General features: G+C 37.2%; 1 protein-coding gene across 3 annotated transcripts in view; it reads left to right on the plus strand.

Annotated features, from left to right (window-relative positions):
* SCAMP1 (secretory carrier membrane protein 1) overlaps positions 1-14,143 on the plus strand; it is a 130,368-nt gene that overhangs the window by 80,450 nt on the left and 35,775 nt on the right. For all 3 annotated transcript variants that reach the window (XM_065875597.1, XM_065875596.1, XM_065875598.1), the window contains one exon: positions 3,163-3,280. In XM_065875597.1, the coding sequence (XP_065731669.1) occupies positions 3,163-3,280 (118 nt within the window). The remainder of the gene's footprint in view (positions 1-3,162; positions 3,281-14,143) is intronic.

The raw sequence follows: 14,143 nt of genomic DNA on the forward strand, positions 1-14,143 counted from the left end.
TTATGTGTAAAGCGCTATTTTAGGTATGCAAACATATATTTTCATACACACACAAATGCATGTGTGCACACATACACACACATCTTTGAAAAGTGGAGTCACTGCATGCACATATATGGATATATCTTTAAACAAATAGAATCGTTCTTAGCCTGGCAAAATGCTCACTCAGTGGGGGACCCTCAGAAACTGAGACTATTTGGACACAGGTTAGAAGGTCATAGATTTATATCTCTCTTCAGACACTCTGGAGCAAACATTTCCTTGAGTGAAGTGGTGCATAGAAGAGTACCTATGTATAAAATCATCCCTCCCTCTCTTCTTTCTCTTACAACCATTGAGTACAGTTGAATTTTTATAAGCTAAAAGCACGTGTGAGGCAACTTTGCTGCGCTACGTACATAAACTGAAACGATCATGTAACTAGAGTGTATTTGAAGACTTACATTTAGTATGCTACTACTGAATTAGAGTAGCCACTGAAAGTCAGACAACTGTTGATAGCTTTGCAGATCTAACGGGCATATATACATGCAGAGAATTTATTTGGGTATTTTAAATCAGTTCTAGGAAAGAGTAGCATTCATTATGATTTTAAAACGTGTTTACTCTTCAGCATTTGAGAGAAAGGAAATGTTTTAAATGTTTAATTTAAAAAATACACTGCTTATGTTAACAGCATTTTTGTATTCTAGTGAAACCTAAATAATTTCTTTTGCTTTTTTTTTTTTTTTAAATAAATTTATTTATTTTTGGCTGCATTGGGTCTTCATTGCTGTGCACAGGCTTTCTCTAGTTGCGGTGAGCGGGGTCTGCTCTTCATTCCGGTGCATGGGCTTCTCATTGCGGTGGCTTCTCTTGTTCTGGAGCACGGGCTCTAGGCGCGTGGGCTTCAGTAGTTGTAGCCCGTGGGCTCAGTAGTTGTGGCTTGCAGGCTCTAGAGCGCAGGCTCAGTATTTGTGGCGCACAGGCTTAGTTGTTCCGCGGCATGTGGGATCTTCCCAGACCAGGGCTCTAACCCGTGTCCCCTGCATTGGCAGGTGGATTCTGAACCACTGCACCACCAGGGAAGCCCTTCTTTTGCTTTTTAGAACAGACTTAGAAAAAAGTGTTAAAATTGAGCACAGCAGCCTGTGAGGTGACGAAATAGCACAGGAATCTGCTGGTGAGGCTGCATACAAGGTGACCTGTTGTAAGATAGACCTCAGGTACTTCAGCAGACTTTAAAAAATTAGACTCTTTATTTTGAGATAATTGTAGAGTCACAGACAGTTATAAGAAATAATGCAGAGAGATCCCAAGTATCCTTTATCCAGTTTTCCCCAGTGGTAACATATTGTAAAACTATGGTATAATACCAAAGTCAGGATCTTGACATTGATTCAGTGAAGACACAGGACATTCCCATGACCAAAGGATCCTTTATGCTGCCCGTTAATAGCCACACTCACTTCCCTCCTTAACCCCAGCAATCACTAATCTGCTTGTCATTTCAAGAATGTTGTATAAATGGAATCATACAGTTTGTACACTTTAGCTTTTTTCACTAAGCATAATGCTCTGGAGATTTATCCAGGTTGTTGTGTCTCAGTAGCTCATCCCTTTTTATTCCTGAGCAGCATCCATGGTAGGGATGGACCACAGTTTGTTTAACCATTCACCAGTCCGAGGGACCTTGGATTGTTCCTGGTTTGGGGCTATTCTGCTAAAAACGTTCGTGAACATAAGTTTTTATGTGAACATAAGTTTTCATTTCTCTGTGATAAATACCCAAGAGAAGAGTGTAATTGTTGGTTCATATGGAAGTTGCATGTTTAGTGTTGTAAAATTTCTATTTATTTATTTATTTTTAGATTATTTATTTATTTATTTTTGGCTGCATACCACAACTTGTGGGATCTTAGTTCCTTGACCAGGGATTGAACCCGGGCCCTTGGCAATGAGAGCCAAGGGAGTCCTAACCACTGGACCTGCTAGGGAATTCCCTGTTCAGTGTTTTTAAAAAACTGACAGTATTTTCCAGAATGGCTGTAACATTTTACAGTCCCAACTACAACATATGGGTGATTCAGCCTCCACATCCTCACCAGCCTCTGGTGTTGTCACTACTTTTTTTTTTAAGCTGTTCTGATGGGTGTGTATCTCGCTGTGGTTTTAATATTTACTTCCTTAATGACTCATGATGTTTTATCTTTTCATGTGCTTATTTGTCATCTATATATCCTCTTGGTGAAATGTCTCTTCATGTCTTTGCCCATTTTCTTTTTTTTTTTTGGTTGCGCTGGTCTTCATTGCTGCGTGTGGGCTTTTCTCTATTGCAGCGAGTGGGGGCTACTCTTCGTTGCAGTGCGCGGGCTTCTCATTGTGATGGTGCCTTCTCTTGTTGTGGAGCACGGGCTCTAGGTGCACGGGCTTCAGCAGTTGCAGCACGCAGGCTCAGTAGTTGCGACACGTGGGCCCCAGAGTGCATGGGCTTCAGTAGTTGTGGTGCGTGGGCGCTAGAGTGCGTGGGCTTCAGTAGTTGTGGCATGTAGGTTCAGTCGTTGTGGTTCAGGGTTTAGTTGCCCTGTGGCATGTGGACTCTTCCCGGACCAGGGATCGAACCTGTGTCCCCTGCATTGGCAGGTGGATTCTTAACCACTGACCACCAGTGAAGTCCTTTGCCCATTTTCTAATTGAAACTTTTTAATTTTAAGAATTTATTTTTACTGTTGAGCTTTGAAGTTTCTTTATATATTTTGGATACTAGCCCTTTGTTGAATATGTGGTTCTCAAATATTTTTTTACATAATTAAAATGAACTTTAAAAAATAATAATGAAATCATAGGCTTTAAAAATGTAAAATGTCATGGTACACATTTAAGGCTCTGGATTTTGGTGTTTAGGTTTGAATTCAGACTGTGCTGTTTTTATTAGCTGTGTGACCTTGGGCAAGTTACTGAATAATCTTGGTGACTCAGTTTCTTATCTGTAAAATAGGGATTAAAAATAGCGTATATCGTAGAGTGTTGTTGTGAGAATTAAATGAGTTAATAATGTGTAAAGAACTTGGATGTTGCCTGTATTGTAAGTGCTGAAAATGTGTTAGTTATTATGCTGTTTTTAAAAATTGTGCATTAACTTACTTGCCTAATTTTAGTTTTCTTCTTTTAATTTCATAGTGGTTGGATTTCATCCCTTACTGGTCTCAACAAAAGTATTCCTGTTGGAATCATGATGATAATCATAGCAGCACTTTTCACAGCATCAGCAGTCATCTCACTAGTTATGTTTAAAAAGGTAAGTGAAATTTTATGTCTGTAAATTTTGTTAGTGAACCTGATATTCAGTTCTCATTTTCCCATTTTGCTCTTTATTTAGTGTAACCTCAAGCCATTTGGTGGTTGTTCTTATGCAAGTTTGCTCTCTGAGGATTACTTTTTACAATTAAAAGTTATGCATAGATAAATTTTAGAAAATTGCATCACATTTAATGTTTCCCATAGATAGAGAATATTTTTAAATTCTGTTAACCAAGGGCTTCTTTTATCAATTGAAGAGTCAATCTCATTTTTTAAACTTGTATCTTTTTATATATTCTGATTTCTTTTTCTGAATATGAAACATAGTAGACCGATTAATAAATAGAAGTAAAACTCTTGTGTGGTATGTGCATTTTATTTGTATTTTATCTAAGAGTATAAAGTGAGCTGGTAACAGATTCAGGCTGGATTATGGACTGAATTTTATTTTTAGTAACTGCCCAATTATCTTAGCTATACAGTTGGCAATCTATATCCACATGTTCCACATCCTCTAATTTGAGCAACTGTGGATTGAAAATATTAGGGAAAAAAAAATTCCAGGAAGTTCCAAAAAGCAAAACTTGAATTTGCCACACAATGGCAACTATTTACATAGTCTTTACATTGTTTTTACAACCATTTATATAACATTTACATTATATTAGGTTTTATAAGTAATCTGTAGATGATTTCAAGTATACATATGGGACAGATGTGGGGAGGATGTGCATAGGTTACTTGCAAGTACTACGCCACTTTGTATAAGGGACTTGAACACCCTCAGATTGTGGTACCCAGGGGCGTGGGGATGAGGGTATCATGGAACCAGTACCCACAGATACTGAGGGATGACTGCGCCTCCTCCTGTCAAATTCCCGTGGCTGTTTTCACGGCCTTAAAGAAAATCATTCCATAGGGTAGGAGAAAGGTCAGGTTTTTTTATGTATAAAGTTTTATTGTGCCTTGGGTATGTATTTTTGATATTCTACACATGTTCTAACTTAATATAGAGACCCTGTGAATTACACCTATGTTTTAAAATAATACTTTTTGGTGGGTCTCACATTAAGGAAAATAAGTCCTTAAAACATTTTCTCTTTGTTTTTTTTACTCTGTGGCAACTTGGGAATATGTACAAGGATTGCACAGAAATAACTGTACCTTATATTTAAGAAAACTGCATTCTTGAAATATTTTGCTTGTACATTTGCCTTTAATCCTTCTCAAAACTCTGTGAAACCTAGGCTATGTTCTTTCTGTCCATATTTTGCTACTCATTTTTCCTCTTAAAAGCTTTTACTTCTTTTTAGAAATACACATACATAACTATTGAAACTCCGCTTTCTAAAGTTACTAGATCCTATACCAGCCTTTTTTTCCATTTTCCTCCTCCTTGGACGCTGAAGCCTTCTATTCTACAGGTGGCCCCTCTTCCTCAGCCTTTATGGTTATGTTCTGATTCTCCTGCCTCTGAGGCTAGTCTTTCTCCTTCATTTCTTTGTTCAGCTCATAACTAAAGGTCTTCTTAAATGCAGTCAGGTCTCTGCTCTTTGTGCTTGCTCTACAGTATTTTTTCCTTTGGGAATTTCAACCTCCCTCATTGTTTCAGTTTCTTCCTTACCTGCATGAACTAGAATGTTGGAGTTGAAAGACAATGCTTTACACAAACATTTAGTTGCATCTTCAGGTGACTGTTTATATCTCCAGTTGATTGGTATCATCATCTCACAGTAATGCATAAACTCATTCTTTTCTCAGAACCAGCACTCCTTCCAGAAGTTCTGATTCATATTCAAGAAACATTTATTAACACCACATATTGTATGATTCCACTTATATGAAATGTCCAAAATAGGTAAATCTATAGAGACAGAAAGTAGATTCGTGGTTGCCTATAACCAGGGGTGGGGTAGAGGGTGACTACAAATGGTTATAGAATTTCTTTTTTGGGGTGATGGTGAAAAAGGTCTATGAATATACTAAAAACCATTGAATTGTATACTTTACAAGGGTAAATTGTATAGTGTACAACATTTATCTCAATGAAGCTGTGTTTTAAAAAGGAAATTTATTAAGTAGCTATTATACATGAGTGGTTGTAAGTACTTTTTCATGTGATTCCATTTAAAACTTATGTCATTACTTTGTCAGTGCTTCCATTACTTTTTTTTTTTTTAACATCTTTATTGGGGTATAATTGCTTTACAATGGTGTGTTAGTTTCTGCTTTATAACAAAGTGAATCAGTTATACATATACATATGTTCCCATATGTCTTCCCTCTTGCGTCTCCCTCCCTCCCTATCCCACCCCTCCAGGCTGTCACAAAACACCGAGCCAATATCCCTGTGCCATGCGGCTGCTTCCCACTAGCTATCTACCTTACGTTTTTTAGTGTGTATACTCACTTTCCTAGACACTTTCTTGGTGTCTGTTCCATCTTTCTCTTCCTTTCCATTTCCAACCTCAGCTAACCCAGAGATTTTTTTACAGGTCGCTCATACCCCATTCCCACTTCCTTCCGTTCACTTTATGTATAGTTACTATTTTAATCTAAAAAAAATCCCCAATAAACCCAGCACTGAAGATTTTTGAAGTGGACTTCAGGTTGGGGAATGGGATTGTGGTGGTAGTGGTAGTAGGGCTGGTGGTGACCTTTCACAACTCCCGGATCCAGACTTTATACTCCATTCAAAGTTACTGCTTGGTTTCTTTAAATACATCACGTACATTGCTTTGTCTCAGTTTTTGTTCATGGTATGCTTCTTGGCCTCTGGGTTGCTTTATCTTCTCTACCAGTTGAAGACTTACAAGTGCTCTTTCAAGACCTAGTTCCAGTCTCATAGTCTTCGTCTGTGAAATAAGGAATTTAGAAGAGATGATTTTATGAAGCACAATAAATGGAGATAATATAAGCTAAAATATAGTCTGAGCCAGCTTTCATATTTGTAACGGCAGGGATTTCTTTTAATTTGATAGAAATTGAGATCCAATGAAAACACCTGATTTTTCTTTTTATTTTCTTTTCCATACTTGCTCAAAACTTGCTGTTTTTTCTTCCAATTTCATTGAGATATAATTGACATACAGCACTATATAAGTTTAAGGTGTACAGCATAATGATTTGACTTATGTCATGAAATGATTTTTAGTAAGTATAGCAAACATTCATCATCTCATAGATACAAAATAAAAATTTTAAAAATGTTTTTCCTTGTGATGAGAACTCTTAGGATTTACTCTCTTAACAATTTTCATATATAACACACAGCACTGCTAATTATATTTATCATGTTGTGCATTACATCTCTATTACTTATTTATCTTGTAACTGGAAGTTTGTACCTTTTTAACTATCTTTATCCAATTCCCCTTCTCCCACCCGCCGCCTCTCATAACTACAAATCTGATCTCTTCTTCTATGAGTTTGTTTGCTTTTGAAGTATAATTGACCTACAACACTATGTTAGTTTCTGGTACACAACATAGTGATCTGATATTTCTGTATGTTTCAAAATGATCATCACAGCAAGTCTAGTTACCATCTGTCATCATATAATGGTATTCTGTTATTGACTATATTCCCCACACTGTACATTTTAAAAGAAAAAAGTCCTTTGGGGCTATGTAGCCATAGTTTATAACCACTAGGAGTCAGGCTTTCCATAAGCAGTTAATGCCCTCTAAAAGTTATCTGTGCACACTGTTTTGGCTCTAGAATAGTTGCTTTTTATTAGGCTATTCTGCGTCTCCAGTACCAGCTAAATGGTGCTCTGTGGTATATATTTATTTCAATGGCAATGAATACAATTTTGAGAATTTTGTGGACATTGTGAAGTCCTGCATAGTTTGGAGTAATCATTGGTGTCTAAAGTGCCCAGTATGAGCACTATGGTATCTTTGTTTTCCCCATAGTGTCATCTTATAATCCAAATTTAAAATAATTGAAATGCAAGAATATCTGTCTCTTGTACCTATTCATAGATAACGGAACAGTTTAATCCTTACCTTTCACAGATAGATTTTTAAAATTTTCTTTTAGATTATTCCCAAACAATATTTTTTTTACAGGCCCATCTTTTTATAGTAAGCTATTAGAAAGAATTAAATAATAGTTTTGGGCTAAGGAAGAGGTATTATAAATGGGTCAAATAATAAATGAATGAGTCATAGGAGATTATATATCAGGGGAATACAAAATTTCCCCCATCCTTTAATTGATATAAGAGCTAGAATAACTTAGTACGCTAGAGATAAATAGATAATACATAATTTGTATTTCCTTTGGGACCTAGTTTTGAATGGTTATTTTTCTATGAAATTTAAAAAATTGTTAATAGACTTTGTCCACATTAATAAAATAATTGTTAGTAGTGATTTTTTTGCACTTCAGAAGAATTTTTTTAAAAAGTTATTTCACTTCTTTAAAAAACAAGTTTTTAAAGTGCTAAAAAATCTTTGTCTATACCAAAATATCTGTTTTGCAAATAATCTTTTATTTTGTGTGAGAGTATAGAATTAGGGTATATGGTCCACAATAATGAAAAGCCTCATTTATTAGTTAAATTGGTGTTTTACAGTAAATGCTTTGTGAAGCAATCCTACTGTATATAAAGTGATAGTCCTCTTAGATTAAAAGTGAATTTCACTTTCTTTGAAAGCATTGTAGTTGTTCACTACCCTACCCTCTCCTTTTATTTCTGATTTATTTTGGATCTAGGACAGAATGCTGATAATTTTACTGTAATATCTTTCTGTACTATCACAGACAGGCATGCTGCTTCTCTCTCTGAATCGTCCAACACTAAGGTCTTTTCTGATTAGGTATCAATGTCAGATGATTCACATTGCCTATTAAAATGCTAGTCCAGGGCTTCCCTGGTGGCGTAGTGGTTGAGAGCGCGCCTGCCGATGCAGGGGACGCGGGTTCGTGCCCCGGTCCGGGAAGATCCCACATGCCGCGGAGCGGCTGGGCCCGTGAGCCATGGCCACTGAGCCTGCGCGTCCGGAGCCTGTGCTCCGCAACGGGAGAGGCCACAACAGTGACAGGCCCGTGTACCGCAAAAAAAAAAAATTTTTCCTTGTGATGAGAAGTCTTAGGATTTACTCTCTTAAGAACTTTTGTATATAACATACTGCAGTGTTACTTATATTCATCATGTTGTACATTGCATCCCTAGTACTTATATGTCTTATAAACTGGAAGTTTGTGGCTTTTGTGCCTACTTTCATCCAGTTCCCCCTTCCTCCACCCTCTGTTTCTCATAACCACAAATCTGATCTCCTTGTCTATGAATGTTTCTTTTTGAAGTATAATTGATCTCTAACACTGTTAGTTCCTGTTATACAACATAGTGATTTGCTATTTCTGTACATTTCAAAATGATCACCACAATAAGTCTAGTTACCAACTGTCACCTACAAAGATATTACATAATTATTGACTATGTTCCCCACACTGTACATGTCATACCTATGACTCATTTATTTTGCAGCTAGAAATTTCTAATCTTAATCTCCTCAGCTATTACTCTCCTCCCCCCACCCCCTTCCCTCTAGCAACCACCTGTTTGTTCTTTGTATCTATGATTTTGTTCCTGTTTAGCTATGTTTGTTCAATCGTTTTAATTTTTAGATTCCACATGTGAGTGGAATCATACAGTATTTCACTTAGAATAATACCCTTTAGGTCCATCCACGTTGTCACAAATGGCAAGATATTCTTTTTTTTTTTTTTTGCCGTACGCGGGCCTCTCACCGTTGTGGCCTCTCCCGTCGCGGAGCACAGGCTCTGGACACACAGGCCCAGTGGCCATGGCCCACAGGCCCAGCCACTCTGTGGCACGTGGGATCCTCCCGGACCTGGGCACTAACCCGTGTCCCCTGCATCGGCAGGTGGACTCTCAACCACTGCGCCACCAGGGAAGCCCAAGATATCATTCTTTTTTATAGCTGAGTAGAATTCCGTTGTGTGTGCATATGTGTGTGTGAGTGTGTGGGTGTGTGTATGCCACATCTTCTTTCTCCATCTATTGATGTGCACTTAGGTTGCTTCCATATCTTGGCTATTGTAAATAATACTGCAATGAATATATATCTTTTCGTATTAGTGTTTTCATTTTCTTCAGATAAATACGTAGGAGTGGGTTTGCTGGCTCTTTTGGCCGTTCTCTTTTTAATTTTTTGAGGAATCTCCATACTGTCTTTGGTAGTGGCTGCTTCAATTTATATTCCCACAAACAGCGCACAAGGGTTTCCTTTTCTCCACATCCTTGCCAACACTTGTAATTTGTTGTCTTTTTGATAATAGCCATTCTGATAGGTGTGAGGTGACATCTCATTGTGGTTTTGAATTACATTTCCCTGATGATGAGTAATGCTGAGCATGTATTCATGTGCTTGTTGCCCATTTGTTTTCTTTGGAAAATGTCTATTTAGGTCTGCCCATTTTTAAATGAGGTTGTTTGTTTTTTTGATGTTGAGTTGTATGGGTTCTTTGTATATTTTGGATATTAACTCCTTGTCAGGTAATATTGTTTGGAATATCTTCTCCCATACAGTAGGCTGCCTTTTTGTTTTGTTGATGGTTTCCTTCACTGTGCAAAAGCTTTTTAGTTTGATGTAGTCCCATTTGTTCATTTTTGCTTTTGTTTCCCCTGCCTGAGGAGACATATCCAAAAAATATTGCTAAGACTGATGTCAAAGAGTGTACTGCCTATGTTTTCTTTCAGGAGTTTTGTGGTTTCCAATCTTACATTTAGGTATTCATTTTGCATTTATTTTTGTTTATGGTGTTAAAGAATATTCTAATGTCATTCTTTTACTAGTAGGCGTCCAGTTTTCCCAGCATCACTTATTGAAGAGACTGTCTTTTCTCCATTCTATATTCTTGCCTCCTTTGTCATAGATTAATTGACCATAAGTACACAGGTTTATTTCTGGACTCTATTCTGTTCTGTTGATCTATGTGTCTGTTTTGGTGTTAGTACCATAGTGTTTTGATTACTGTAGCTTTTTATTATAGTCTGAAGTTGGGGACTGTGATTCTTCCAGTTCTGTTCTTCTTTCTCAAAATTGTTTTGGCTATTTGGGGTCTTTTGTGTTTTCATACAAAATTTTAAATTACTTGTTCTAGTTCTGTGAAAAATGCTATTGGTATTTTGATAGGGATTGGATTGAATATTAAGATTGCCTTGGGTAGTATGGTCATTTTAGCAATATTAATTGTTCCAATACATGAACACAGTATATGTTTCTATCTGTTTGTGTCGTCTTCAGTTTCTTTCATCAGCATCTTATAGTTTTCCAAGTACAGACGTTTTACCTCCTTAGGTAGGTATATTCCTACATATTTTATTCTTCTTGATGCAGTTGTAAATGGGACTGTTTCCTTAATTTCTCTTTCTGATAGTTCATTGTAAGTGTATAGAAATGCAATAGATTTTTTTTTTTTTTTTTTTTTTGCGGTACGCGGGCCCCTCACCGCTGTGGCCTCTCCCACTGCGGAGCACAGGCTCCAGACGCGCAGGCTCAGCGGCCACGGCCCACGGGCCCAGCTGCTCCGCGGCACGTGGGATCCTCCCGGACCGGGGCACGAACCCCCGCCCCCTGCATCGGCAGGCGGACCCTCAACCACCGCGCCATCAGGGAAGCCCCGCAATAGATTTTTGTATATTAATTTTGTATCCTGCAACTTCACTGAATTCATTGATGAGTTCTACTAGTTTTTTGGTGGCATCTTTATGATTTTCTATGCATAGCATCATGTCATCTGCAAACAGTGACAGTTTTACTTGTTTCTAATTTGGATTCCTTTTATTTCTTTTTCTTGTCTGATTGCTATGTGTATTGCTTGCAATACTATGTTGACTAAAAGTAGAGAGGCTGGGCATCTTTGTCTTGTTCCTGTTCTTAGAAGAAATGCTTTCAGCTTTTCAACACTGAGTATGATGTTAACTGTGGGCTTGTGATTTGTGGCCTTTGTTACTTTGAGGTATGTTCCCTGTGTACCCACTTTGTAGAGTTTTTATTATAAATGGATGTTGAATTTTATCAAAAGCTTTTCCTGCATCTATTGAGATGATCATATTATTTTTATTCTAAAATTTGTTAATGTGGTCACGTTGATTCATTTGCAGATATTGAACCATACTTACACCCCTGGGATAAATCCTACGTTATGATTGTGTATGATTCTTTTAATGTATTGTTGGATTTGGTTTGCTAATATTTCATTGAGGTTTTTTGCATCTATGTTCATCAGTAATATTGGCCTGTAATTTTCTTTTTTTGTGATATCTTTGTCTGGCTTTGGTATCAGGGTGATGCTGGCCTCATAGAATGAGTTCAGAAACATTTTTTCTCTGCAGTTTTTTGGAATAGCTGAGAGGGGTTGGTGTTAACTTCTTTAAATGTTGGTAGAATTCACCTGTGCAGCCATCTGGTCCTGGACTTTTGTTTGCTGTGAGATTTTTTTAAATTACTGATTTAATTTAATTCTTGGTAGTTGGTCTGTTCCTAATTTCTGTTTCTTCCTGATTTAGTCTTTGGATATTGTACATATCTAGGAACTTATTTGTTTCTTCTGGGCTGTCCATTTTATTGGCATATAATTGTTCATAGCAATCTATTATGATCCATTATATATCTGTGGTGTCAGTTATCAGTTCTTTTTCATTTCTGATTTTACTGATTTGGATGCTCTCTCTTTTTTTCTTGATGAGTCTGGCTAATGGCTTATCAATTTTGTTTACCTTTTCAAAGAACCAACTCTTAGTTTCATTGAACTTTTCTACTTTTTAGTCTCTATTTCATTTATATCTACTCTGTTCTTTATGATTTCTGTTAACTTTGGGTCTTGTTTGTTCTTTTTCCAGTTACTTTAGTTGTAAGGTTAGGTTGTTTATTTGAGATTTTTCATTTCCTGAGGTTGACTTGTATCACTGTAAACTTCACTCTTAGAAACTGCTTTTGCTGCTTCCCATGGATTTTGGATCATTGTGTGTTTGTTTTCCTTTTTCTCCAAGTATTTTTTAAATTTCCTCTTTGATTTCTTCAGTGGCCCATTGTTTGTTTAGTGAGCATATTGTTTAGTCTCCATGTGTTTGTGTTTCTTACATTTATTTTCTTGTAGTTGATGTCTAGTCTTACAGCATTGTGGTCAGAAAAGATGCTTGATATGATTCCAGTTTTCTTAGGTTTACTGTGATTTGTTTTGTGGCCTGCCATGTGATCTATCGTGGAGAATGTTCCATAGTGCACTTGGAAAGAACATGATTCTGCTACTTTTGGATGAAATGCTCTCTATTTATCTATTAACTTCATTTGGTCTATTGTGTCATTTAAGGCCAGTGTTACCTTATTGATTTTCTGTCTGAATGATCTGTCCATTGATATAAGTAGGGTGTTAAAGTTTGCTAGTATTATTGGGTTTCTGTCAGTTTCTCCTTTTATGTGTGTTAGTATAGTAATTCCCCTACATACAAACGAGTTCCATTCCAAGAGCGTGTTTGTAAGTCCAGTTTGTTCGTAAGTGCAACAAAGTTAGCCTAGGTACCCAACTGACACAATCAGCTATATAGTACTGTACTGTAATAGGTTTATAATACTTTTCACACAAATAATACATAAAAAAACAAATGCAAAAAATAAAGAAAACTTTTTTTTTTTTTTTTTTTTTTTTTTGCGGTACGTGGGCCTCTTACTGTTGTGGCCTCTCTCCCGTTGTGGAGCACAGACTCCGAACGTGCAGGCTTAGCGGCCATGGCTCATGGGCCTAGCCGCTCCGCGGCATGTGGGATCTTCCCGGACCAGGGCACAAACCCGTGTCCCCTGCATCGGCAGCTGGACTCTCAACCACTGCACCAGCAGGGAAGCCCAAGAAAACATTTTTAATCTTACAGTACAGTACCTTGGAAAGTACAGCAGTACAGTACAATAGCTGGCATACAGAGGTTGGCATTAAGTGAACAGGCAAGAAGAGTTACTCACTAGAGGAGGGAGAAGGGGTGGGAGATGGTAGAGCTAAAGGATCGTCAGCAATAGGAGATGGAAGGTAAGCTGCAGTTTCACTCACGCCTGACGTTGATGGAACGAATCTTTGAAAGTTCACAACTTGAAGGTTCATATGTAGGGGACTTACTGTATGTAGTCTGTATATTTAGGTGCTCCTATGTTGGGTGCGTATATATTTACAACTGTTATACCTTTTTCTGGATTGATCCCTTGATCATTATTTAATGGCCTTCTTTGTCTCTTGTTACTGTTTGTTTTAACGTCTATTCTGTCTGGTATAGGTATTGCTACTCCAGCTTTCTTTTCTGTTTCTGTTTGCATGGAATACCTTTTTCCATCCCCTCACTTTCAGTCCGTGTGTGTTACTTCAGGTCTAAAGTGAGTCTCTTGTAGAGCGCATATATATGAATCTTGTTTTTGTATTCATTTAGCCACTCTGTGTCTTTTGATTGGAGCATTTAGTCCATTTACATTTAAAGTAATGACTGTTAGGTTATGTATTTATTGGCATTTTGTTAATTGTTTTTTGGGTTATTTTTTGTAGTTCTTTTTTCTTTCTTTTTCTCTCTCCCTTGTGATTTGATGACTATCTTTAGTGTTATGTTTGGATTCCTTTCTTTTGTGTGTGTATCAATTATAGACTTCTGGTTTGTTGCTACCATAAGGTTTATATATAGCAGTCTCTGTGTGTGTGTGTGTGTGTGTGTGTGTGTGTGTATGATTATTTTAAGTTGTTGATCTCTTAAGTTTGAACACATTTTAACAACCCTGCATTTTTACTCCACCCTGCCACATTTACAGTTTTTGACATCATATTTTACATCTTATTTTGAGTATCCCTTAGC

Source organism: Phocoena phocoena, chromosome 3 (genome assembly GCF_963924675.1).
Source record: "Phocoena phocoena chromosome 3, mPhoPho1.1, whole genome shotgun sequence".
Classification (NCBI taxonomy): Eukaryota; Metazoa; Chordata; class Mammalia; order Artiodactyla; family Phocoenidae; genus Phocoena; species Phocoena phocoena.